The sequence below is a fragment of the Zingiber officinale genome, chromosome 9B (genome assembly GCF_018446385.1).
Source record: "Zingiber officinale cultivar Zhangliang chromosome 9B, Zo_v1.1, whole genome shotgun sequence".
Taxonomy (NCBI): Eukaryota; Viridiplantae; Streptophyta; class Magnoliopsida; order Zingiberales; family Zingiberaceae; genus Zingiber; species Zingiber officinale.
Window position 1 is genome coordinate 55,669,802 of NC_056003.1, and position 27,707 is coordinate 55,697,508.

The 27,707-nt window shown below is 42.1% G+C and overlaps 1 protein-coding gene across 2 annotated transcripts; it reads left to right on the top strand.

Annotated features, from left to right (window-relative positions):
• The first annotated feature begins 390 nt into the window (after positions 1–390).
• On the top strand, positions 391–8,346 carry LOC122024460. Of its 2 annotated transcripts, XR_006123436.1 has the most exons (5): positions 391–552; positions 793–835; positions 917–1,061; positions 7,890–8,245; positions 8,318–8,346. XR_006123436.1 is itself a non-coding variant. In XM_042583097.1 (4 exons), the coding sequence occupies exons 2-4, from the start codon at positions 801–803 to the stop codon at positions 8,154–8,156; spliced, it is 447 nt and encodes a 148-aa protein (XP_042439031.1). In that variant the 5' UTR covers positions 391–552; positions 793–800; the 3' UTR covers positions 8,157–8,346. The 2 variants fall into 2 exon arrangements, 1 of the variants encoding a protein (XP_042439031.1); XM_042583097.1 differs by having other exon boundaries at positions 7,890–8,346.
• The last annotated feature ends 19,361 nt before the right edge of the window (positions 8,347–27,707 follow it).

Genomic DNA, 27,707 nt, shown 5'->3' on the forward strand with positions numbered 1-27,707 from the left:
ATAATATTTTTTAAAAAATGAACTTTTTAAATTTGACTTTTGTAAAAAAATAATAATAAAATAATAATTATTATTATTATTTATTTATTTTATTTGATTCGATTCATCCATTTAAATAGAAAGAAAGCTAATAATTTAGGATTAAAGACTAGAGGAGTAGTATGGATAACAAATAAATGCGCCCTTTAAAAAATAAGGACTGTGATGTATTTTAGTAATTTAACAACTTTGAATGTGTTTTTGTAAATTGTCGAATTTATAAGGATTAGTTAAGGTTAATAAAAAATTAAGCTCGGATCGAATTTAATATAAAATAAAATAAATAAGTTTAAAAACAGCTAAATTCGAATTATGAACAAATTTGATAATATAATTTCTGATTTACAATTTACAGCAAACCAACTAGCCCTTAGAAATAGAATCCGCCTCTCGAGCCGCCGCCGCCGTTTTGTTCTAAGTCACCGCCCCTCGCTGGGTAATTGCGGCGTTGCTGCTCCTCTCCTGGAAGCCACGCCACGCGACGCCCCTTCTGATCCGCCAGACTTCCACTGAGTGAGTCTCCATCTCTTTTCGCCTTCTCACTCTACGTTCTTCCACAAATTTGCATCAAACTTCCCCCCTTTTTCTCTTTATAATTGTTCTAAATTGACATCACAATTTGCATCTGTTTCTGTCTCACGATTTGCGTTCGCGTTCCTTCTGTTTTTGTTTGTTTATTTGTTTGTTTGACTACGCGCCTGCCAATTGTTCGGTTAAATGTCTCACTGAATGGTGTTGGAAATTTGGCCTCAGGTCCTTCGATGGGTAAGGCATTCGATGTTCAGAAACTTATCAAGTAAGTGATTTTCATGCAAATTTATGCAGTTTTCAATGGGTATACCATTGTTTTATTGCTTGGATCGCTGTGCGCCTTCAGGAAACTTGGGTTTGAAAAAGGGGACTTCTACTTCGTGAAGCAGATGGGGAAAGCTTTGCTATGCACCTATGCTATCTTTGGTCTTGCTTGGTGGTGTAATGAAACTAATGTATTTGGTTGGTGGAATATTCAGATACGGCCAAAGGTGAAATGCTTCTTTTCTAAAAATTTATTTCCTGATATGAAAGGTTGCTTGTGTTCGTGATTATTCAAAATGCATGGTTTATACAATTTTTTGTGGCCTGTATTTTAGTATCATATTAGCTAAAACTCATCAATGTCAGTCCCAAGTTCAAATGAAAAAGGGTGAGGGTTGCACGTTAGGTTGCCGATTAGTGTTGACTTTCAGACAAATGTTCAATTAATGGATAGCCAACCCCACCTAGTGGAATAAGGTTTGGTTGTTGTTGTTGTTGTATCAACTAAGTTTTAGTTGCCATAGAACCGAGTTTTCCTAATGGGATAAGTTTGATTGTTGTTGTTGTATCAACTAAATTTTAGTTGCCATAGAATTGAGTTTTAAGTGTTTCTTTCCCCTTCACATTTGGAGATTTTCATTCAATTGGAGCGTTCTCAATGAAAATCTTTCCTAGAACAGTTGGGTCGTGATTGTGCATCCTCCTTGTTGGCATATTTGTCAGAATACTTTAATGAAAATGTATTTGGTTGGTGGAATATTTAAATACGGTCAAAGGTGAATGTTTCTTTTCTCGAAATTTATATCCTGAAATGAGAGGTTGCCAAATTCCATAGGTTATACAATTTTTTGTGGCTTGAATTTTAGTATTATTCAAATGAAGGGGAGCATTGACGCAACGGTAAAGTTGTTACTGAAATCACTAGCTCGAGTCGTGAAAACAATCTCTTACAATGCAGAATAAGGCTGCATATAACATATCCTTCTCCGGGACCAGCATTGGCGGGAGCTTCATGCACCAGACTCCCTTTATCAGCTAAGTTAGTTCCATAGAACTGAATTTTAAGTGTTTCTTTCCCCTTCATATTTAGAGATTTTCTTTCAATTGGAGTGTTCTAAATAAAAATCTATCCTACAACATTAGGGTTGTGATTGTGCATCCTCCTTGTTGGCATATTTGTTAGGATAATTTAATTATCTATGTAGTTTTATGGATTCAAAAGTATCTAGTTAATCTTCTTTCACGAAGAAGTATCATAAAAAGGTTTTATTATTAGGTTTCTATTTGTTGGATCAATCAAAATTGATTCTGATGAATGTTATATTGCTATCTAGACCACATATGTGGACGTCTAGCAAGCCTAGTCTTGCATATTAAGGCCAACTTCATATATTGTCTATAATGTGGCTCCTTGCTAGAATGCCTAGGAGGCCATGAATGTGGCTGATTAGGTGACTTTTTAAAGCCGTGTTAGTTATATTGAGTAAAGTCAACCTACTCCAAGAGGGATGGGTTTTTTTACTCTTTGATTATTTCGTTACATGCTTAATTGTTTAGTATGTTTCAGGAATAACCACTATCCAATTCTTCTTGATTGATGTACCTTAATATTACTTGAAAATCCCCAAGAAACATGGTAGCAGATGTGAAATGCATGATCTTCCATCGAGTGTCATCCAAAGTATTTAGTCGATTTTACATGGTATCTAATCTTTCATTCAAATCATTCATATCTTTTGAGATCCATGATTTATAATATGGGGCCAAAAAGCCAAAATAAGTAATCGGGTTTTAGCCCTTATAAAAAGAGGAATTATTCTTGAGTCTCTTTCACACTTATAGCTTGTTGAGGTACCATTGAAGGAAAAACTAAAAAAATCAATTAGTTATATGTCGGTTGATTGTATTCAAAAACATGGAAAAATATCATTGGCTTATAAAGATTGTTATCGAACCAAGAAAAAGATTCAATAGAGCTAGAAACAAATCCACTCTATTTTACATTAAACAATATGTGAGTAACACCCAATATAGCAATAAAAGTAAGACTAGGCAGATCGTGGATCAACCCATTAAGTTCTTATTGAAATATGACTCGTCATTTGTTGGCTATTAGCTGTATTGCTCCCATCAGTAGAAAAGGAGTCCTAGCATAGGAGGATCCATATAGCCAGCCCCTCATAACAGTGTGGTAGTTGTTGTAATGTTTAATGCTTAAGTAGAAGACATATGGTCACTCGAGGAATTATATCGAGAAAAAGATAGTGAGTTATGACAATTTGAAGTTAATAGTCGAGGTAAAAGATGTTCTTATCAGAAAAAGAATGTTCTGTTTCATTTAGTATTTAGACTCAACTTGTGCTCCACATGCATGTTCCATGACAAGGTGGGTTGCAATATTTATCTCATGTGCAACCAATACTCTTAATTTGGGAGATGACTTAGAGCTAAACGTTCAAGACATCAATATATTGTTATAAACATAAGGAAGAATTTGACTTCACTACTCTCATTAGATCCCATGGAGTACAATTATAGGGTAGATAGTATAGTTTTAATGGTGGCTCATGCTAAAGAAATTCATATGGAAATTTATAGAGAAGTATCTATCATTAGTGGCATCCCTAGGGAAGATGAGATGATTGATAGGAACCAAGTTCTAGATGTGGACCAGGTGTTGTTTCATGAGAGAAACATGCTGGATCATGGGGAAACAAGCCCAAAACATGACTTGTATGTTCCAAAGGGACAAAACACAAAGGGGCTTGAATAAAATTAATATATAGTAGGCAGTTTATGTTTTAGAGTCAGTTATATCTTTGTAACAGTTATGTTAACATGTTTTAGAGTATGTTTGTGGTTATAAGTTTATGAGAAGTTAGAGGGGAGGGGATCTAAGAATTGTTATTAGAAGAGAGAAGAGAGCAATGGCTTTGGCCGGTGGAGAGTCTCTTTACCAGATTGTTTGTGTTAACTCTAATATAATTCTGTGTGTTTATCTATTCTGAGTTTTGGAGCTCTAACATTAGTCCGACCTACCGGATGTAAGAAGGTTGTATGCTTAGAAGGAATGCCAAAAATGTCAGATAGGATTAATGTTTTGGAAGAGAGGATGGTGACACAAGAAGAAAATATGGAAGAAATGAGAGGTATTATGCAATGAACTAATGTCTGAAATACAACAACATGGTCTCTTTTACAAGAGGTCAACAAATAGTTATGAACAAGGGTTGAAGCAACACCATTGAAGGGGCATCCACTTCTGTTGATCAGTCCTCTCAATCTGGGTCTCAGGAACAACAAGGTGATCAATTGGAAGAGTATAGAATGTCTGTTAAGAAAGTTGAATTACCAATGTTTGATGGTTGAGACCCAGTTGCATGTATTACTAGGGCTGATATATATTTCAAAGTGTAGAATATTTTTGATTAACTTCAAAAGGAGTTTAGTAAAGTTTATTTTTCAAGGCCTTTTGAGATTGAGTGTGACACCTTTGGAAGGGGAATTGGTATTAATGCTAAATAGAAGGCCAATAGCTTATTTTAGTAAAGCTTTATCGGAAGGGAATTTATCAAAATCTGCATATGGAAAAGAATTGATGGCTTTGTTTTGGTCTGTGCAACATTGGCATCCCTATCTTCTTGGGAGATCTTTTATAATGTATACGGATCAAAAGAGCCTTAAGAATTTACTATAGCAGTGGATCACAACCATAGATCAATAATGTTGGATGGCTAAGTTATTGGGTTACCAATTTGAAGTCATTTATAAATCAGTTTTGGAAAATAAAGTTGTTGATTCATTATCTAGAATACATGAAGAAGGTGAATATCATGCTTTGGTGTCTTACCCTACATGGGAGGAACATGAACATCTTATTGAAGAAGCTAAACAAGACCATCAGTTGGAGAAAATTATGGAGGATTTGACCAACAATCCAAATTCCCATCAAGGTTTTGAGCTGCAGCAAGGAGTTTTATACTATAACAACAAACTTGTTATTTCTGTTTCATCTCCTTCGACACAATAATTCCTAAAGGAATTTCATTGTTCCCCTTTAGGAGGACATTCTGATTTCTTGAAAACTTATTGAACAAAATATGCTGCAACCGCTCTTGGGGGACTAGTCCAACCTTTGCCGATACAAGATCTTATATGGGATGAAGCTCTCCTTCAACTTAAATATAATCTCTCTAGGACACAAGAACATATGAAGAGATATGCTGATAAAAAGAGGAAGTCATTGCAATTTGCAGTAGGAGAATGAGTGTTCCTTAAATTATGGGCCCCATAGGTAGCACACGGTTACTAGGAGGATTAATCAAAAATTGATAGGAGAATGAGTGTTCCTTAAATTATAGGCCCCAAAGGTAGCACACGGTTACTAGGAGGATTAATCAAAAATTGATAGCGAGATATTATGGACCTTTCTAGGTTGTTGCAAAATATGGAGAGGTTGCAAATAAGCTTAAACTTCCACCTCTTTTCAGGCTCATCCCATCTTTCATCTATCATTACTTAAGAAAGCTATTGGCGAGTACAATGTGCAAACAGATCTACCCAATGGACTGGAGGTAGCACTAGAAGATGCTGTGGAACCAGAATATGTGATTGCTAGTAGACATTGTTCATAATGACAAAGTGATTTGTCAATGGCTAGTCAAATGGAAGGGCAAGACATGATTGGCACGTGGGAGGATGATTTCACTCTTAGAACTCAATTTCCTTATTTTAGCCTTGAGGATAAGGCTAGAGATGCAGCAGGTGGTATTGGTAATGATAGGAACCAAGTTTCAGATGTGGACCAGGTGCTGGATCATGGGGGAAACATGGCAGATCATGGGGAGACAGACCCAAAACATAACTTGTATATTCCAGGAGGGACAAAACACAAAGAGGCTTGAATAGAATTAATATACTGTAGGCAATTTATGTTTAGAGTCAGTTATATCTTTATGGCAGTTATGTTAACATGTTTTAGAGTGTATGTGTGTGTGGTTATAAGTTTGTAGGAAGTTAGAGGGGAGGGGATCTAAGAATTGTTATCAGAAGAGAAGAGAGTAGTGACTTTGGTTGGTGGAGAGTCTTTTTACCAGATTGTATGTGCTAATCCTAAAATAATTCTGTGTATCTATTCTTGGTTTTGGAGCCCTAACAATTATCAACAAGTGTAAAGTGCTCAAGTAGCACAATGTATCATAATCACCATATGCCAAACAATCTATTAAATGCTTTACTAGTAAAAAGATTTAGGGGATCCCTCCCCATGGTCAAGTAGTCTCATTAGTCAAAGGAATAGCGTACAAACTTAGTGTAAAGTGAGAGATGTTGAATGACTTTATTTTGTGCAGTGGTAGACCAAGTAGAGAGGAGCAGGATCATTTTAGTGGATCACCTAGACTATCAAATGGAATTAAGGCTTGAAAGGTTATTCAAAGCCAAAGTAACGGTTCCACACTAGAACAAACCAGGGTGTGCCAATAAATCATGTTAAAGGAACCAAGGAGAAGGAGAAGGAGAAGGAGAAAGAAGTTGAGGAAGAGGAGGAAAGGGGAGAAGAGGAGGGATAACATTTACGAAAAATCCTTAATCTACAAAGAGAAAGGGAGCCTTTGTACAACGGTTAGGTTGTTACCATATTACCTGGTGGTCATAGATTTGAGTTGTGAAAATTGTTTCTTGTAATGCAGGTAAGGCTGCGTACAATTGATCTTTCCCTGGGACTCCACATTGGTGAGCTTCGTGCACCCTTTAATCTTTTTGTTTCACTATTCCACAAATCATGTTGGAAAAGTTGAAGTCATTCCATCAATCTGCTCAAGTTTAAGTTGGATTCATTCCTCTATTGTGATTTCATTAGTCGAAGCTAGGTCGATTGCAAGAAAATTTTGATGCTTGGTGTTGTTTCTTTGTTTGCAGTTGTCATTTCATCATTTGTGCCAGCAACCCAACTCTTGCCTCATTGTTTGGTGCCCTCATTATGGTGTTTTAACCGTTGCCCTTGCTGCTCACAGAAGAAAGAAACAAAACCATTGAGGAATAATTGTTTCGGTGGTTTTGACAATTATTGCATGTTGGTTGGTCAGTAGAACAACAAATGTCATCCTTTCGACAATTATTGCATGTTGGTTGGTCAGTAGAACAACAAATGCCATCCATGTCCACCGACACAGAACAATATTTTAAACTGTGAATGGATCAATGGAGCATCATCTCTCCAAAGGATAGATTTGTCGAGTCAATGAGATAGACCAACCTAGCACAAGTGTGGCTGCGCATTACTGTCTAGATTGGAAGCCCATCAAACCCAATGGTAGCTCAACATCCTTTAAACCCTTGTTTTAGGATATTATAGAGTTTCTTCCTATTTTTACCTTGCGAACATTCTAGAGCCAACCAGACACAATGAGGTGCATATGAAGGTTTATCATAAGCTTGTAGGCTTTATAGAGTGAAGGATTTTCCTTTTTGGCGGGCTTTTGTTTTGGGGAAAGCGCTAAAAGTGAGATTTTTTGTTTTCACTATTTGTTTTGAGAGAGGCATCTTGGGAGAACCAAGAGATTTCTTCTACAAGGTGTAGACAATTATTTGTCCGATTTCATTATTTTTTTGCTCTTATATTACATAAATTTGGATTATCTTCACAGAGTAGACTTAAGCTGAGCTATTTTAATTGCTCCTGTTGTTCTACTCTATTATGGGAGAGGAAGGTTCCACCACATAGCCCTAGGTCCACATTCTACAAGCACGGTTTCAATCTTTAAAGGGCAGTTTCAAGCAGCGGATTCTTGTAGTCAAAATGCTAGAGTCGTCGTGGTCTCCCATCTTAACAAGTGGTATAAAAGGCATTCTAACAGTTTTGATGTATTTGCATAATATTTATTCTACTTCCTCCCAAAGAACCAAAGTCTTTGCACGCGTTAGAAGATTGAATATTATAGGCTTGATAATATGTTAAAAGAATATACTATCTCTTTGTTTCACTATATTTTTGTGTGTTTATTCATCTTCATTGCAAACAGCAGAAAATAAAGTGTGTATTTTTTTATACGTAGGAAGAGACAGAGTTGGCCCACCTCTACGAGCGCATAAGGTATCCATATCCAGGCGACAAAGAGGCATTTGATGAGTTTGTTAAAAGTGGCGGAGCCATTGGCACAACCGTCGGACCCAAAGGATTTATAGACAGTGACAAAGATATGGAAAACCTGCAAAAACAACTGCAATCTCAAAAATTTGAACACGAAGCTCAAAAGCTGTGGTTTCGAATGAGAAATGAAGTCATTCAAGAGCTGCAAGAGAAGGGCTTTGACATCGAATGAAATTGTACAGCAAAAGATGGATCAGCGCTGATCTGTATCCATTGCTGCTTCTACTTTCTTGCTAAATTTTCAAACTAGCCCAGAATAAGGTGCGATATTCCTTTTCTAACTTAAATCTTTCTAGTTGATATCTACTGTAATGTAAAAAATTCTTCTTGTAGCATTTAAAATGGTTGCTGCTATTTATACTTCGGAAGTTTCCTGCATCGAAAGCAAATGTCATAAGTTGACCGAGAACTCAAAATAGACGAGGGGCAATCCTTATGAATCTGCCCTTAGCACCTCAATAGCAGACATGAAAACAGCTTTCAAATTAGATGACTTGCCTTACTGATTCAAAACTTCTCGCACTAGAGCGCTACTCTTCTAGCAAAGGCAGTGGCTGTGAGATCATCTCCAACGGCATCTGTGTCTTGAGAGGCAATGCTTCCTGAAGCATCCCTTCCTGAAGATGTTGTATCTTTATCTTCAATTCGCCCTGAGAAAATTACAGGTTGTAAATCAGTTGGACCTAACTCTCTGTTTGAAACTGAAGACACTACATGGGTGCTCATTCTTCTCCTTTTTGCAACCCAGCTTCTTTGATCGATTTCAAACAAAGAGGTTTAGGTCCAACTGATATACACACTATAATTTTCTCAAAATGAATCGAAGATAAAGATACAACATCTTCGGGAAGCATTGCTTCTCAACCTAGCGATGTCGTTGGAGATGATCTTGCAATCACTGCCTTTGCTGACCTATGCTCTGAGTAAGCTAATACACTCTTGCTATGGCGTCAGAAGAGAGGAACAGTTCAAGATGCTCCAGCGACAGCAAGAGAGGAATGTAGGAATTGTGGCAAGTGGCAAAAAGGTGATATCGCTCGTCCTCAGCGCTCCCGCCGCACCACGTCCAAGGTCTTCACGAGGGAGGTAAATCATGGTAGCTGGAGAAGTTAGTGCGCAGTTGGAAGAGGTGCACAGGGACTAGGGAATTACTCCCTGACTACCCCGCGGTTCGAACTCACGCTCTCAAGTGGCAAGCTTCTACGCACTAACCGTTCCAGATAACCCCGTGGGGCAAAGGAATGTAGGAATTGTGTTTAGATGGATGGTTGTTCTGGTTTGTACATTCAGTCTTGATGAGCTGATTGAGATGGGTAACTCATCAGATTGAACTAAGTCTAGATAGGTAAGTCGGTCACACACTATAGGTTTTAGTGGGCAGACGGTATGAGTGGTAGTTTAGCTTGTAGAGTCATGCAAGTGTGTCGTCCTAGCCGCCGTCGCCGGTGAAGGCCGGCGACACCCTGTCATATGTTGTTGGCGTCACTCTTTCTTTTCATCTTCCCCTCCTAATTCCCTCGACATCCTCTTCATTTCTCGGTTTCTTCCTCTATTTCTCATCCTCTCGTGATGTTGTTGCTCATCACGGTAGCCAATTTTTTCCTCGCTCTCTTATCTCATAAGACGAGACGTTTCTTTCTCTCCATAAAACTACACAATTGAGGGTTCTCATTGTCAACTTTTAAAGGTATATTTTTTATAAAATTTTTTGATTCATTATGATAAAATAATCAAATATTATATGTGTGTCATATTTTCTTTGTTTATTGATGAGATGATGAAGAAATCATGTGACTAACAAGTGAAAAAATTATTTTAAAAAACTTAAGTGTTCTCGCTCGACTAATTCTGAAAGTAGACGGTCTGCTTCCTTAGTTCGCCTATGGGATAAATTTGGAGCATAGTTTATGCACGGTCAATTTTTAGAATATTCGTGCCCACTAAGATTCAAATTATGATCAAGGGGTGGGTTGAGTGGTCTAATACGGTGGGAGTTTAGTTTAGGTGTTCTAGACTGTTTGATGAGAATAGATGGATTAAGTGACCAATTGGTCTCGGTGTCTTGGTTGATTGGATCCAACTAATGAATCCAAATACATTAAACAAGCATAGTGGCTAAGTCAAGGGGCCAAGTGAACCGGGCGATTTGGCTACTATTTACATAATATCATTCATTGGACATCAACTATTTGAAATTTCAAACTAAAATCAATTAATAAGATTTTAAGTCTAGTGTGTAAAAAGATCGCTTTGGAGTTGTTTGGTTTAGAGACAACTTGAGACAAGGTAGAGATTTGATGCAAGAACATGCAAGCAAGAAAGTAGATGACGACGATGAATAGATAGATTAGAAGCCCTAGAAGGGTTTTGTTGTGAAGATTTTGATCTTTAGGTTTAGCAAACTTTTCTAAATGGTTGCGATTTCCTAATGTCAACGTGTTTGGCGTCGATTGGATTTGTTGATAATGAACTTGAAAATATTTTAGCCCCGGGGCTATGGTACAACGACAGGACATCCAGGTTGTCACTCAGGTATCCACGGTTCGAGCCCCAGTTATGGTGAATTTGCAGGATTTTTTTCTACAAATGGGACACGCAACTAAAGGATGTTGGGCTTCTGGGCTGCTCGTTGCGAGTGTTTCCCCATTTACCCTGATGGCTAGTGGAAAATTTTCGTGGGGTCGGGCCAGTCATCCCAGGCTCGACGTTACTCAGTCTGATTAATCATTTTGGCTCCCAGGATTATGGTGCAACGGTAGGGCATCCAAATTGTCACCTAGGTACCTACGGTTCAAGCCTCAGGTATGGCGAATTTGTAGAAATTTTCCCTCCAAATGGGACACACAACTATAGGATGTTGGGTTGTCAGTTGCGAGCACTTCCCGATTTACCCTGGTGGCTAGTGAAAAATTTCTGTGGGGACGGACCGATCATCCAGGCTTGACGTTATCCAGCCTGGTTAATCATTTTGGCTCCCTGGGTTATGGTGCAGCGGTAGGGTATCCAAGTTGTCACCCAAACACCCACGGTTCGAGCCCCAGCTATGATGAATTTGTAAAAAAAAATTTTCTTCAAATGGGGCACACAATTAAAGGATGATGGACTCCTGGGTTGTCCGCTGCAAGCACTTCCCGATTTATCTTGGTGGCCGGTGAAAAATTTTCGTGAAATCAAATCGATCACCCAGACTCGACGTTACCCAATCTGATTATTTTTTTTCTTTTTTGAAAATATCTTTACAGTCGTACGACTAGCACAAAACTAGTTGATGTTTCTAATTCTTGTAGCTCCATGCGACACTGCTCCATTAGACTTTCACTCGACACAAAAATTTCCATTGTTGCTTCTATTCTAGCAAAGGTTCATGGAAACAAGTATTTATTTTAAAACATTATTAAGATTGGTAGATAATACAACTTCAAATATTCAGTATTGTCAAAGATATTTAATTAATAAACACTTGTGAAAATAAAATTTTAATTAACTAAGTTATTTTACCAAATAACATAACTAAATAAATTAATAATGCATTTTTAAATTATAACATTAATTCATAAAATAAAATGACTATTTAGCTTCTAGTTTTATTTTTTTAGTCATTTTGGAGAAAATTGAGGAGACAAATTGTAAAATATGGAGCTCAATTTGAAAATCTCTCAATATCAAGGCTTTATTAGAATAATTGCTCAAAGAAATGCCACATTCCTCAAACTACACACTTTTTTTTTCTAGTTTTTAAAAATACACCTCCAATTTTTTAAATGTCTAAAAAACACAATTTTTAAAATATTTTCTCTTTTCTAGAATATTTTCATCAATGTGTTTTATATCAAAATACTTTTTTATTTTGAATTATAAAATAAAGAATATTTTTAACACATTTTTTATTTCCAGAATTTTAGTAGCCTTAGCTTATTACTGGTATAACCTTTAAAAGAATATTATAGTATCTTCTCTCCATAATTTAATAATTAAAATATCTTTTTTACTTTACCTTCTAATAATTTTGATTAAAAATTATATTGTTTTAAGAATAATTTTGACCATTTTGGTTATCACAATTTTAAAAGTTAGTAGCTTTGACTATAGGCGAATCAAAGTTGCTTTAAGGTGTATTTTAGATATCAAATTATGAATAAGACATTGTTGTAGTTATTTTAAAATAAGGGTTTTTTTTCCGTCTCCATGGTTATGGTAGGATGATAAATGGTGGGATGAAATTTTTAGACAACGAGTTTTAACAAGAGTATATTACATCTGAGAAATTTTGAAATTACTTAAGACGTCGAATCGTCCGTTATAACCCATAAATATTTTTAATTTATATTGTGGTTGATGAAAAAACAATTTATGGGATCTGATCCTGTCCGAAAGCTGAATCAACGGACGTTGGGCACGTGGCGCTCTCCGAGTCGCTGATGTGGGTCTCCGACTGGCCGTATGATCTTCCGGCGAACCTGCACAAAAGTCGGGCCGGGAAGGGGTTCCCGGCGGTGATCCTCCGACGCTCAAGTCAGGCAAAGCTCGACAACAAGAAAGTGGCTCCAAGTCTCCAAGAACGCGTACCTCTGGCGAAGGGTGAGGACCTTTATATAGGGCTGTGGAGAAACGAGTGCACACATACCGAGGTGTACACGTGTCCTTTCCCATACTGTAGTGTGGGCTTGTCAGAAGAGCTTACCTGACACCATACCGCTACAGTTTGAGCACGTCTCTGATGGGACAGCGAATCTTTCTGCTGTAGGATTTTGAGTATGGCCTGAACGTAGAACATGTCCGCTGTCAGAAAAAGATGTCCCTTGTCCTTTTCCCCTTACTCCCTGCCGGACATCCGGCCGGACAGCCTCCACCTTACGTCCAGCCGGACATATATAGTGGTTTACTTGGGAGATTCTCGGTCATGTGCTTTGTGGATATTGTTAGCAGTATGCTACCTTATGTCTTCGGCCGAGCGTGACTTCCGCTCGGCCCTTCGTTCCTGTTCAATCGAGCGTCGGAACCCCGACTCCCATCGGGGCACCTTTTGGCCGTCAGTTAAACACCAGTCGGCCATCCGGTCGGTCAGCCACCCTTCTCTGGTCGGCCGATCGGCCCGACCTTCTCTCGAGCGTCCGGTCGGTCCCTCCTTTTCCGATGGACCACCTGGCCCTTTGACTTTCACGTGGCATTGACTCCTCAAAATGGGGGTCCCCTGTTCTTACCGCGGGATCACTTGCCTCCCCTTCAAGTCTAGTCGAAGGAGGCGAAGTCCGACTGACTGGACTGCCGATCTGACTGAGTAACGACCGCTACACTAGTCCGCTCGACAGGGCTTAGGGTGTGCTCATCCGCTCGGTTCACCCTCTTCGTTGCACCCGTTCGGCTGTGTCTTGCCCGTGCCTTGTATTCCCTTGGAATCCATACCGAATCTTCCCCTTTACCATTCAGCACGTGCACTGCGCGCAGTAAGGGGCGCTCATTAAATGTGACCTGTATCCTGCTGACACGTGGCGATCTCGCTTTTGTCAGCATATGGCGGTGGCATTACCTCCGATGGGACAGCCGCCGTTTCAAATGAACGGTTTGATGATAGCTTCGTTTTTTGCAACCTAAATCCGACGACTAGGGCTATCAGAGGCCAACGCTATAAAGTTTCCGATTTCTTCTCTCCGCCGCATTCCTGCTTCATCGCACCTCAACACCCTGCTGCTTCTTTCTGCTCCGGTGACTCTGTTTCTCAGCTCTCCGACGACCTCGCAACCCATTTAGATCACCCTTTTACTCGTAAGCCCTTCTTTTCTTCACTTCCTCATTCCTTTACGCTTTCGATTAGCTACCCTTGTCGTTCTGCCACCTTTCTTCCTTGCTTGATTTCCCTTTCTTTTTGTCCCGCATTTCTTTTTTACTTTCGACTATGACTAGCACTTCCCAGCAGACCGCCGGCGCTCCTGGTCTTTGGTACACGACCATGGAGAGCCGGTTTGACGAGGAGGACGCACTGCGCCTCGCTCGGACCTATGAGATCCCTGCCGACCACCACATAGTATTAGCCACCCCCGCCGATCGGCCTCATGAACCGCCGCCCGGCACTGTCCTCTTTTTTCGAGACCAATTTTTAGCCGGGCTACGCTTTCCTCCACATAAGTTTTTCTTACAAGTGTGCAACTACTTTCGCATCCCGCTCGGCCAGATAGTTCCGAACTCCATAAGGCTGCTGAGCGGGGTGGTAATTCTCTTTAGACTGAACGGCATCCCCTTGGATCCCAAAGTTTTTCACTACTTCTACTATCCTAAGCAAGCCGAGTGGGGTACTTTCGTTTTCCAATCTATGATAGGTTTTGTCCTTTTTGATAATATGCCGAGCTCCAACAAACACTGGAAGGAGCATTTTTTCTATATGCGTTTCCCTGAGCCACCGGCTTTCCGTATCAAATGACAGACTGCGATGCCGGCACAACCGGAGCTCGGCAAGTTTAGGGGCGATCAGGCCTATCTTCATGCAGCCGACCGGCTGGTCGGCCAGCGCTACCACATCGACAAGCTGCTCCTTCCAGGAGTGCTGTATATATTCGGCCTGTCCCCCGTCCCAGCCGACTTGCCTTGCAGCATGAGTAAGTGCTCTTATCGTCCTCTTTCTTTTGTTCTAACTGATTTATTATTTGCTTCTGCAGCCGAAGTCATGTGGCGCGCCAAGGCCACCGAGCGGCTGAAATTGAGAGCCGCTGAGATTGAGGCGGTAAAGAATAGGGAGATCGCCGAACGGGGTTTGGTCTTAGCTGGCCCGGCCACCGGAGAGGGTGAGGGGACTCAGAATGTCCCTGAGGCCTTAGTCGCTTCTGCTTCTCCCACCGAGGCTGCGGGCGATATACCGTCTGCTCAAGTTGAAGTGGAGGGCCGTTCTGCCGATGAAGCTCCCCTAGCAACTCGGAAGCGCAAACGGCCAGAGCAAGTCTCTCAGCCGACCCCATCTGATGAACAGCGTTCCGAGCGGGGTGATGAAGCTCCAGTGATCTCCGGGACGGTCTCCATAGAGAGTACCCCCACGCCGCTCGACTCTCCCATGGCTACCTCCGAGGTGCCGCCCTCCAGTCCTCCCCAGCCTGTGCGTCGTCTTAGACGATTGGGCGACCTTCCTTCCTCAAGCGGTGAGCCGTCTGGTAAAGCAGCTGCGCCTCAAGTTGACCCGAGCGGCGCGCGGCCGATAAAAACTGTCCTGCGACTTCCTTCTGAGGAATATTTAGCGGCTGCTGATCGGCCAACTGTTCCTGAGTAGCAGATCACTCTTACAGGTCCCCTCGCCAAAGCTTGGGAGGACGCTCGGCTCCGTATCGCGCTTATGACTCCCGGTCAACTAGGTGACAGCAATTTGCAGCAGGCGACTGGGGTATATTCTTTACCTTGCTGGTTACTTTGATTTATCCTCTAACCTGATCACGTCCATTTGCAGAACTGGGTGGAACAGATTGCTATCAGCAACCGCCTAGCCGAACTGGAGGACAAGCTGAAAAAGCTCAAAACTTCGGGAGAAAGCAGACAATCAACGGCCACTCTGGAGAAGGCCAAAAAGCTGCTGGAAGCCGAACATGGTAAGTCCTCCGGCTTGTCGAGCGAAGTGGCTCGACTTGAGGCTTTGGTCAAGCAGCGGGGCAAGGAGATAAAGACTGCGACCACCCGGAAACGCAAAGCCATCGACGACATGGACCTGATGAAGGTGGAGAACCGGGGGCTAGAACAGCGGGTGAAGGATTTGGACGCCTCGCTGTCCGCCGAACGGGAGGGCCGTTCAGCCGACCAGGCTAAAGCGGAAGGGGCTCTGAAAGATTTTCAAGATGCCCTCGACGCTTCTAAAGCTACTTTTAAAGAATATCAAGAAGGGGAGCTCGGTCGGTCGACGGAGGTGCGCAAAGCATTCGTTCGCTCGGATGAATTTGGCGAAAAGTTCAGCGACAAGCTGTCTTTAACTTTTGAAGAGGCGATCAAAGTGGCGGTCGAATATCTGAAGACCAAGGGTCACATACCAATCGAGCTGTCGATCCCCCCTGATGATCTGGCGGTCATGATGGGCTCCATCCCTGATTCTCTCTTTAATTTTGATGATAGTGAATAAAGGGTTTATGAACTTTCTTTAAGTGTTTGCTGTCTTTTGTAGCTGGCCGTTCGGGGCGAATACTATTATAAATTATGTCTTTCCTCTGTTCAGCGCAAATAAATTCTCTTCTTTTGTTATTTGTTTGTTCGATCAGCATCCAATCTTTAACTTTTGCCTCGGTCCTAATTTTCTTGCGCCAAGTATATTTTATGAGGGAGCCGCTCGGCCACACGTTGCCTTATTGTTGTCTTTATAGTAGGACCGATTATGAGTCGGTGATTACAACCGGGTCGCGTCATGCGAATTGCTATCCATTCAGCGGCTTTATAAATGTCTGTTCATCGCTCGATTTTTAACGTCGGCGCTCAACGGTATCCCGGGCGGCGGGTTTATAGACGCCGACTCGTCTCTCGATTTTTAACGTCGGAGTTCGACGGTCTTCCGCTCGGAGGGTTTATAGACGCCGGCTCGTCTCTCGATTTTTAATGTCGGAGCTCAACGGTCTTCCGCTCGGAGGGTTTATAGACGCCGGTTCGTCTCTCGATTTTTAACGTCGGAGCTCGACGGTCTTCCGCTCGGAGGGTTTATAGACGCCGGCTCGTCTCTCGATTTTTAACGTCGGAGCTCGACGGTCTTCCACTCGGAGGGTTTATAGACGCCGGCACGTCTCTCTATTTTTAACGTCGGAGCTCGACGGTCTTCCACTGAGGGTTTATAGACGCCGCACGCCTCTATTTTTAACGCCGAGCTCGACGGTCTTCCGCTTCGGATGGATAGACGCCGGCTCGTCTCGATTTTTAACGTCGGAGCTCGACGGTCTTACGCTCGGATGGTTTATAGACGCCTGCTCTCAATTTTTAAAGTCGGAGCTCGACGGCCTTCCGCTCGGCGGGTTTATAGACGCCGACCTCTCGATTTTAACGCCGGAGCTCGACGGTCTTCCGCTTGATGGTTTATAGACCGGCTCGCCTCTCGATTTTAACGCCGGAGCTCGACGGTCTTCCGCCGGCGGGTTTATAGACGCCTGCTCGTCTCTCGATTTTAACGTCGGAGCTCGACGATCTTCCGCCGGCGGGTTTATAGGACGCTGCTCTCGATTTTAACGCCGAGCTCAACGGTCTTCTGCGCGGATGGTTTATAGACGCCGGCCCATCTCTCGATTTTTAACGTCCGAGCTCGACGGTCTTCTGCTCGGATGGTTTATAGACGCCGGCTCGTCTCTCGATTTTTAACGTCGAAGCTCGACGGTCTTCTGCTCGGATGGTTTATAGATGCCGACCCGTCTCTCGATTTTTAACGTCGGAGCTCGACGGTCTTCTGCTCGGATGGTTTATAGACGCCGGCCCGTCTCTCGATTTTTAACGTCGGAGCTCGACGGTCTTCCGCTCGGCGGGTTTATAGACGCCGGCTCGTCTCTCGATTTTTAACGTCGGAGCTCGACGGTCTTCTGCTCGGATGGTTTATAGACGCCGGCCCGTCTCTCGATTTTTAACGTCGGAGCTCGACGGTCTTCTGCTCGGATGATTTATAGACGTCGGCTCGTCTCTCGATTTTTAACGTCGGAGCTCGACGGTCTTCCGCTCGGCGAGTTTATAGACGCCGGCTCGTCTCTCGATTTTTAACGTCGGAGCTCGACGGGCTTTTAAGCCTAATTTGGACAATATCTACCTGGCCGAACGGCGTAGGAGTTTCGGCATTGAGTCTGGCTCGTACAATATACCTCCGTCCGAACGGTCCGGGGACTTCGATTTCGAGCGGGCGGCTTGTACCATATACCTCTGGCCGAATGGTCCGGGGCCTTCGATTTCGAGCGGGCGGCTCGTACCATATACCTCTGGCCGAACGGTCCGGGGCCTTCGATTTCGAGCGGGCGGCTCGTACCATATACCTCTGGCCGAACGGTCCGGGGCCTTCGATTTCGAGCGGGCGGCTCGTACCATATACCTCCGATCGAACGGTCCGGGGCCTTCGATTTCGAGCGGGCGACTCGTACCATATACCTCCGGCCGAACGGTCCGGGGCCTTCGATTTCGAGCGGGCGGCTCGTACCTTATACCTCCGGCCGAACGGTCCGGGGCCTTCGATTTCGAGCGGGCGGCTCGTACCTTATACCTCCGGCCGAACGGTCCGGGGCCTTCGCAATCGAGCATTTGGCTCGGATAATATATATTCCCGACCAAACGGCGCGGGGTCTTCATAATGCAAGATTGTAGCTACCCGCTCGGTCCGCCAAAATCATGCCTTTGCTTTGTTCTAATAGCTTTTATTCCTGCATTTTCAAGTATGCAGCCGAACGGAAAGAATATAACATATATTATATTTGGTACACCTTTCGCCCCGCCCGGTGCGCTTCCCCTTGAATGCCGATCGAATCGTTATCTCGGCCCCTTGATGAGATGTTCTCCGGTCGAAACTCGGCTTCCGCTCGGCCTCCTGACCCTGACGTCGCTTGTTGCTCCATCCGCTCGGCTTGCGACTTTTGCCTCTGTTCTACAAGCTTGGCGGCTCTTGTCTCGATCAAAGCGTCGAGCTCCTCTGTGGAGAGCATCACCGAATGTTGTCGTCCAGCCTCGTCCATTGTTTCCGATCGGATGCAGGAGCGTTCCCACAGACGGCGCCAAATTGATCATGTCCGAAAGCTGAATCAACGGACGTTGGGCACGTGGCGCTCTCCAAGTCGCTGATGTGGGTCTCCGACTGGCCGTATGATCCTCCGGCGAACCTGCACAGAAGTTGGACCGGGAAGGGGTTCCCGGCGGCGACCCTCCGACGCTCAAGTCAGGCAAAGCTCGACAACAAGAAAGTGGCTCCAAGTCTCCAAGAACGCGTACCTCTGGCGAAGGGTGAGGACCTTTATATAGGGCTGTGGAGAAGCGAGTGCACACATACCGAGGTGTACACGTGTCCTTTCCCACACCGTAGTGTGGGCTTGTCAGAGGAGCTTACTTGACACCATACCGCTACAGTTTGAGCACGTCTCTGATGGGACAGCGGATCTTTCTGCTGTAGGATTTTGAGTATGGCCTGAACGTAGAACATGCCCGCTGTCAGAAAAAGATGTTTCTTGTCCTTTTCCCCTTACTCCCTACAGGACATCCGGCCGGACAGCCTCCACCTTACGTCCGGCCGGACATATATAGTGGTTTACTTGGGAGATTCTCGGTCATGTGCTTTATGGATACTGTTAGCAGTATGCTACCTTATGTCTTCGGCCGAGCGTGACTTCCGCTCGGCCCTTCGTTCCTGTTCAATCGAGCGCCGGAACCCCGACTCCCATCGGGGCGCCTTTTGGCCGTCAGTTAAACACCAGTCGGCCATCCGGTCGGTCAGTCACCCTTCTCCGGTCGGCCTATTGGCCCGACCTTCTCTCGAGCGTCCGGTCGGTTCCTCCTTTTCCAATGGACCACCTGGCCCTTTGACTTCCACGTGACGTTGACTCCTCAAAATGAGGGTCCCCTGTTCTTACCGTCATATCAGGATCAAATGAATTAATCTAATAACTGAACATCAAAATTATATATAAAAAATCAATTTATTTTGATATATATATATATATATACACAGATTTGTTATACTACGGACTCTATCCTGCGGATTATTACGGATCAAGTGTCATGTCATATTATTTTATTTTTTTATAAAACAATTTCTCTTTCTTTGATTTTTTTTCTTCTTCCTCGTTCTCGCTGAAACGAAGCTCGCTCACCGCGCGCGCCTCTTCTTCATCGTTCTTGCTGAAACGAAGCGCCGGAATCCGGACGCGATCACGACGGAGGCAGGCGCGGTTGCGTCTGGATTTCGGCGCGGTCGCGTCTGGATTCCGACGCGGTCGCGTGTGGATTCCGGCGTGGTCGCGCCGAAATCCGGATGCGACCGCGCCGGAATCCAGACCGACCGCACCCGGCCGGAATTGCCTGCCTCCGGCTGCGAAAGCGCCGGAATTCGGTCGCCTGCCCAACATGGCCGCGATCGCGTTGGATCATGGCTGGAATCGAGCTTGATCGTCGCTGTATCGCGGCTGGAATCGAGATGTGGCCGGAATCCATGTCGCGATCCTCGACGGGTTCACCCCCGGGCTATCATGTGGGTGGGTCCAGGCGGCCGGAGGCCGCCGGCGGTGGGCAGATGGTATATATATATATATATATAGGCTATAGTGCGGGTGGGTCTAGCCGATGGGCAGATGGTATATATATATATATATATATATATATATATATATATAAAGTGTATAATTTAAGAAACTTAAAAGGTTAAGGTGTGATATAAAAATGTTACAGAGCATTTGTCACGAGAATCGTCTGCATAAATAATTTAGAAATTTAATTTAGTTTATCCGAATGTTCAATTTTTTTAAAAAAATACAATTAAACTATTTTTATTAAATAATCAAAAAATTATTTATTTTTAATCTTTTATTAAACTGATTAAATTATTTATTAAAAATTTCACCCGCCACTCAGATAAATTAACATTATTTATTAAGTTCGAATTAAATTTAAATTGAGAATTTAATAATATCTAAGCCAAATTTTAAACAGGTTCACGTTAATACAAAATAAATCAAGTAAAATTTGAATAATTATTTTAAAAACTTCGCTCGTTTCAAGCAAGTTCAAACGAATCAAGCTTTCTCACCCCTGTCAAGGGAAAATCCGTATCCATTTTTCGCATCGTCACACCCGTCCGCACTCCGACGCCGATCCCCACCCCGCAATAATCCGGCGCCCAGGGTTCCTCCTTCCCCGCCGCGAGGTAGCCCCCGCTGATCCAACAGTCTTCGGTTTCAGCTCGCTTCGTGAGCGCGGCGAGACATCCTCGCGGTCCTCATCGGCCTCCTCTTCGGGTTCGGCTGCGACGCCCTAACCGCCACCACCATGTACCTGGCCTAGTTCCTCGTCACCTACCGCCACGAGATCTGTGGCTCTGATGCCTACATCGATGCGGATGAGAGCGTGGATGAGAGTCCCAAGAAAGCAGCCTACGTCAAGATCTCCGGTACCGATCCTCTCTCGGTCAAGGAACGGTACGACGGGAATTAGGGTTTGCACTATATGAATCTTCCTGGGGAATTCGTATATATTCTGATAGCTTGTTGATTTGCACAACATATATCTGATTGCGGCGATTTATTTTATTAATGCTGTTAATTAATGTTGTGTACACTTTCTATGCTTTTGTTGTTGCATCTTCATCACGATTCCATGCTTTATATCGCATCATTATTTGTTTGATCTTTATTGCAAGAACATGATTATTATCGTGATATAATTATGATAACTTGTTGAATAAACAATCGATTAGCTAAATATACTGGGAACTTCTGCATGAGATTCTTGGAAGAGTTAGTGTATATAACAATACATTAAAGGACCACAAGATCTTTCTCTTGTGAACTTGAGGTTCAAAAATCTTTTTGATGTAAATGTAAGACTTAAAACATGTGTTAGTTAAGATCAAGTATAAATAACAACACATAAAACAATGAACACAAGCTAACACCTCTCGATTCAATGTGGTTTTGAATCCTAGGTTCCTAGCTACTCCAGAGCCTATGGATTTGAACACTATCTTTTCTCTGTACTTAAGGTTGAAAAACTTTGTACAAAAGTTTTTTACAATGATAAGAATAATAAAAATAAAAATCAAGGTTGTAGCAAAAGAAATACAAATGAGCTTAGCAGGTAAAGACCTTAAGATCTAAAGTAAAAAAACTATTAAATTACAATAAGGGTAAAGTGTAGTAGAATGGTGGTTTTTCATTGTAGCTTCGTTGTCGGAACAGTTCTCCTTGCCACTTTATATATTGTCTTTGGAATAGCCTTAGATAAGCTTCAACTAGTTGTTAGATTTAATTTCAATGGATCAAAATGTTGATCATGAAATCCCATCAGTTGATTGGAGTGTATAAGATCCTCTTTAAATGGTCTAATTTTCAAATTTAAACAATGGTTTAATTGATTCAAATCCATCTAGTTAACTACATTCACTTCCAATTGCCTCACCTCAAAATAGAACTTTTTTGTTTGAGTAGAACACCTCGAGTCAATTGCTTAGTCAACTCAACATACAAGTCAATTGATATTAGATCTTGATCGAATAAATCATTTACTATGGCCTTACAATACTTTTTTCTTAGTAAGTCCATGCCTAAGCAAAAGTTTACATAAAACCCAAGAATACACACTCATAATCTCCCAAGAATACACACTCATTTAGTTCTTGTCTTCAAGTCATCATATGCCAAGAAGCCTCACTTCTAGGTCTTTGTCATCTGCCAATAATCCTTGCTTTTGGATCTTCTTCGACTTTCAAGAAGCCTCATTTTTTAGTCTTCTTCTACAAAGAGGTCTCACCTTTAAGTCTTCCTTATTGGTACTTGCTTGAGTATTTTGTTAAGGTCTTCTTGGACTCCTTTGTTAACACTTGTTGGATTGGTCTGCCAAGTATGTGATCAACTACTTGGGCTTCTTGATGCAGGAGGATCCGAAAATTTTTATTATTATTTTTGATAATTCACTTCTTTAGTATTTTAGGTATTTTGTATTTTTTGTTTATTTTGAGTCCGTTTAGGGATTTTAGGATTGTGAGTCTTTGTCTTTTTTTTGTTAGATTCCTTTCCTTTCTTTATAAGATAGGAATTATAGTCTATATATCAAGATTTCTTTCCTTTATTTCGGTTTTAGGATCTAAAGTCTATTTAAATATGTATTTAGCTATTTGAGGATTGACCCTCTATTCTTAATAAATTTCCCCTTTTTTGAATAAAACCTCGAGAATGGTGGTTTTCTCATTGTTTTGGAGATTTCTCTTCTTATTTTCTCCTAATTTAGCCTTCTCATCAGCCCGTAAGATAATCGCTATTCTACCCGGCGTTAGTTGATATCAGAGTTGGCAAGTTCTGATTTAAGGAAGTCAAGTGTTAGACCCAATGGAAGGTTGTCGTGGTGGTGCTCGTGGTCGTGCCGAGGAAGCTTTGCACCGTGGTCATAGCACTTGGGACAAGATAGAGGATTTACAGAGGCAAGCCGTAGATTTATCCCAGCGCCTAGCAGAAATGGTGAGAATTCATAAAGATCGTGAGGCACATGGTCGAGAGGATCGACATGGAGACCTCAACCTTCAAGTTGATCTGCTCAAATTTTCTAGTATGTCACAAATAGAGATTTTTGTTGATTGGACCAATAAAGTGGAGCAGGTCTTCAACTATAAGCAAGTTGCAGATCGGATGAAGTTGTTGTCTTCAAGCTTAATGGTCTAGCATCGGCATGGTGGGACTTGCAATGCTTACGAGACCGATAAGGCACAAAACCTATTGCAGAGTACGTTGGAGTGGGTGTGAGGGGAGGGTGGTGCTTTGGGCGAGAACAACCGCACGGAGGCATTGCTCGTGCTGGTGAAGGTCGAGGGGATGCTAGAGAGCCTCCCCAAGGACTTGGCTACCACGATTGACAATAGGGAGGAGCATGCGAGCGGAGCAGTAGAAATAAGGTGTCGAAGGATGAGCAGGGCCGGTTGGCATTCATCAAGGAAGACAAGGTCAAGTTCAACATCTAGCCCATCAAGTTCCGCGTTTCTCTCCACCAACACGCGGATTGCGAAAGGCTACAGTTTTTGAAGGCCCTAGACCTTCTAGATGAGATGGTAAAGGAGAATTGATTCCCTACTATGCAAATGACCTCATTGTGCACGCAAGTTGTTTGACGAAATGGGTGAAAGAGGTCTAACTCCCGATAGAGTGGCTTGTTATGCTCTAGCGGGTACGTTTGTAAGGGCGGATGTTCTTAAGTCTATAGGATCGAAGAATCGCTAGAGGGAAGTAAATAGTGCATATTGCTTTTTCACGTTTTTTCAGAAACTCGAGAGATAGCAGCGGAAAAGAAATAAACACGAGCACAATGCTAACACTGTTTCTTTTTACTTGGTTCACAGTCTGTATTGCTAGCCCAAGGCCCGAGATCGTTGATTGCTTTCGTTGGGCAATTTACTAAGTATTCATCAAGTACAAAAATTTGAATATGAAAATGAAATACAAATATTAATAATATTGACAATAAGAACAGAGTGGAGACTTGATTGTAGTTGTCGGAGTAGTACTTCGGCATCATAGCAGAATTTCGGAGTAGTGTGAAGATCGTTTCAGCATAGATAAGTGTTACTTGAACTGCTAGTCGAACACTCTATTTATAGTGCATTTGAGACGCCTTGAATCACCTAGGGCGCCTCTGGATTAAGCCTTATCCGATGCACCGTGTGTTATCCTCTTCGAGATAAAATTTTTTATCCAGGGCGCCCTAGATGTTTTCGGCCACCCTGGTTCGGGCGCTCTAGTTAGGGCGAGACAGAGGGTCTTCTTGGTTATCGCAGCAACAACCATGTCTAGAAAAAGTCTTTTAAAGAAATTTAACACTTAACTTTCTTCTTGAGAAACCCTGACCTAACTAATCTAGGATGTGGCGAGGTAATTTTGCTTAGTACCACTTAACTAAGTAGGTCTTATCCTACTTGACTCCCTACATCAAATTTCCATAATGTACTATCATCTCGCCCCACCCTGGTACTAGGTTGGGCAAGCATCAATCAAGTTTAAGTCCTTATCTGACTGTTTTAAATTAAGCAACAAATAAAATAAACATGCCAAGTAACACAGTAAATCAAACAAGCATAGAAGTTTATCTAATAACAAAATAGTTTTTCTATTGGATCCCACTAGATCATAACTTCGATAAGGTCTATATAGGTAATGTATTTGACTCTTGGGGATCCAATATTGGTTTGGTATAATTTGATTAATCAAACTTGATTTAGGAATCCATGCTTGGACTTAGTTTCTAATGGTTCGATTTACTAAAGATAAATATGATTTGAAATGAGTTTCATCCTGGTATCCGAGTCCAGATTGATTGTATACGGTTTTGTTTTTCAAGTATTGTATCAAGATTTTTGGTGCCCAAAGTAAACTGTTTCAATGATTCTTTAAATTCTTTGATTTGAACTTTCAAATTAGAATTTTCTTCCTCAAGTTGTTGGACTTGAGTTGAAGTTCCACTTTGAAATTGTGAAGAACTTAGGTTAGTCTCCTCCTTAAGGGTTATTATCTCCTTTTGGTATTGGATTTGGAAAATTTACGAGTTAAATATGATATCATATTGTATAATTTTTCAACTAATGCAGAACTTATAGTTTGAACCTTTTGAATCGGATGCAGATCTCGAACTCGGTCTCGGCTACTTGAGCTTGTGGCTAATTTACGAGTTAAATATGATATCATATTGTATAATTTTTCAACTAATGCAAAACTTACAGTGGGGTTTGAACCTTTTGAATCGGATGCAGATCTCGAACTCGGTCTCGGCTACTTGAGCTTGTGGCTAACTTACATGGGGGTCTGAACTTTCTAAATTGGTTGCAGATCTGTGGTCTGACTTGGACTCGACTTCAAACTTGGTGTCAAACTCTTGTTCGGATTCAGTCTCGATTACTTGAGCTTGTCCGGGTAGTGCCAATAAACTTGCTTGAGCTTGTTCTTGTCCGACTCTTGCGATGACTTGGACCATGTTGCTTTTAGAATCTTCTTTCTTCTTTGCTTTTTGGTTTCCTATATGTTAAGACATTCCGGGTTGTAGTATCCTTTCTGATTGCACCTGTAGTATGTTACTTTTGACTTGGGATTCGTGGTTCGACTCGACCCTGATTGCTCGCTCTTTGATTGGATCAACTTCTTTTTTTGAATATTTTTTGAATTAGGTTGACTAGTTCGGAGGTGATCACCTTGTCGTCTTCCGAATGCGATTCGCCTTCGGATTTGGATTTGGTTCGATACTTGTGCTTCCTTCGTCTTGATTTTACCAGCAGTCAAAGTGAACTTTCTCGGCTGGAGTAGCATTAGACTCTTTGTTTAATTCAAATTATTCAAAAAGTTCATCTAGTTTTACCTTTGAAAGGTCCCTTGAAACTTTATAAGCATCTACCATATATGCCCACAAGGTGTTTCTTGGAAACGCTTTTAGAGCATACTTGATCACGTCTCGATTTTCAACTCGCTGACTGATCGCGTGAAGACCGTTGAGAAGATCTTAGATTCGGGCATGAGCTGGCTTGCTAATTCTCCATCCTGCATTCTAATGTTAAATGATTTATTTGAGATTAAATCACGCTTACTTTCATGTTGGAGGTCCCTTCGTCTAGCTCGATCAGTTTCTCCCATAGGTCCTTGGTGCTTTTGAAGGGTCTAATTTGATTCAGCTCTTCTTTAGTCACGCCATACTGAAGAGTCTGAGTCACCTTAGCGTTGGCCTTGATTTTCTTCTTTGTTGGTGCGTCTCATTTGTCACAGGCGAGGGGTTCTCCATCTTCAGTGGGGAGTGTGAATCCTGTTTAGATCGCGATTCACATCTCCACTTGGGTCTTCAAGTGATACTTCATTTGGCCTTTCTAGTAGCCGAAGTCCTCGCTAGAGAAAAAAGGTGGTTGTGCGGTACTGAAGCATTCTTGATGGTCTATTTATTACAAAAGATCTTGCACAACAAAAAAATTGATAGAGAAGGTTGCCAAGACTAGGTCTTGGATCAATAGTGTGGAAGAAAAGAAATAAAGCGGAAATGACTTGAGTGATATTGCACTAATTTCAAGCAATTATAAAAAAACTAAAAGATTTGTGAGAAGAGGTGATTGCACTAATTCTATGACCCCAAGGCTTCCTCTCGATGTTTGGTCCTTCAAACCCATCGAGCTGCTAGACGTCTGATCCACCAGACCCATCTAGTTTTCTCGCCTGGTGTACTCAATCTGCCAAGTTTTCCTATCTAGTCCCACTGACTAGCACTTTCTTGCCTAACCTCAACTAGGATTTCCACTTGCCTAGCCGCAACTAGGACTTTCTCTTTGCCTAATATCCACTAGGACTTCCACTTACCTAGCCACAACTAGGGCTTTCCCTTTGCCTAATATCCACTAGGACTTTTGCTTTGCCTAATATCCAGTCAATTTGACCTACTAGAACTTTCTGGTTGAGCTACTGCACACTTACTTGACCTCATTAGATCATAACACAGCTTAACTTTGAACTCTTTATCAATATTAAAATCCAGGTTCAATTATTTGGTACTCCCTGCACCAACAAAGTCTACTTTGGTGATCATGGATGAGATGGAGGAAAAAGCAAGTGGGCTCAATGACTTCAGTTATTACACTGTGTTCTGTGGCACGAAGAAGCACGAGGATTTATAAGGGTTTTGGAAGATCTACCAGAGGATGGTTGACAATAACTATATGATAAGGGTACGCATAGTAATATTGCTCATGAAGGTGTTATCTCGAAAGGGAAGGGCTCACTTAAGGTTTTAAAGAAAGGATGTTGTCCTCATAGGCATGCGGATCTTGAGGTTGAGCTGTGCAAGTATGGGCAGGTAAAAGAAGTAAAAAAATTTGATGAGAGGGCGAGCGGAAAGTTAAAAGGATACCGTTAGGTTTCTTATTTAGTTCTTGATAAGTCTGAGAGAATGTTGGACATGGGTTTTGAGCCACAAATTAAAAAAAAAAAACATGAAAGAAGTACCCAACATCGCCAAACACTTATGTTCACTACTACTTGGCCCAAAGAAGTCCGAAAAATTGCTAGTAGATTTTGTCGATTTGGTACCAGATTATCTTCCT

Excerpts from the sequence above, each read along its gene's own strand:
- LOC122024460 (XM_042583097.1), top strand. The coding sequence starts at position 801 with ATGGGTAAGGCATTCGATGTTCAGAAACTTATCAA. Across the intron at positions 836-916 it reads GATGTTCAGAAACTTATCAA|GAAACTTGGGTTTGAAAAAG; the intron begins GTAAGTGATTTT and ends GTGCGCCTTCAG. Across the intron at positions 1,062-7,889 it reads ATATTCAGATACGGCCAAAG|GAAGAGACAGAGTTGGCCCA; the intron begins GTGAAATGCTTC and ends TTTTATACGTAG.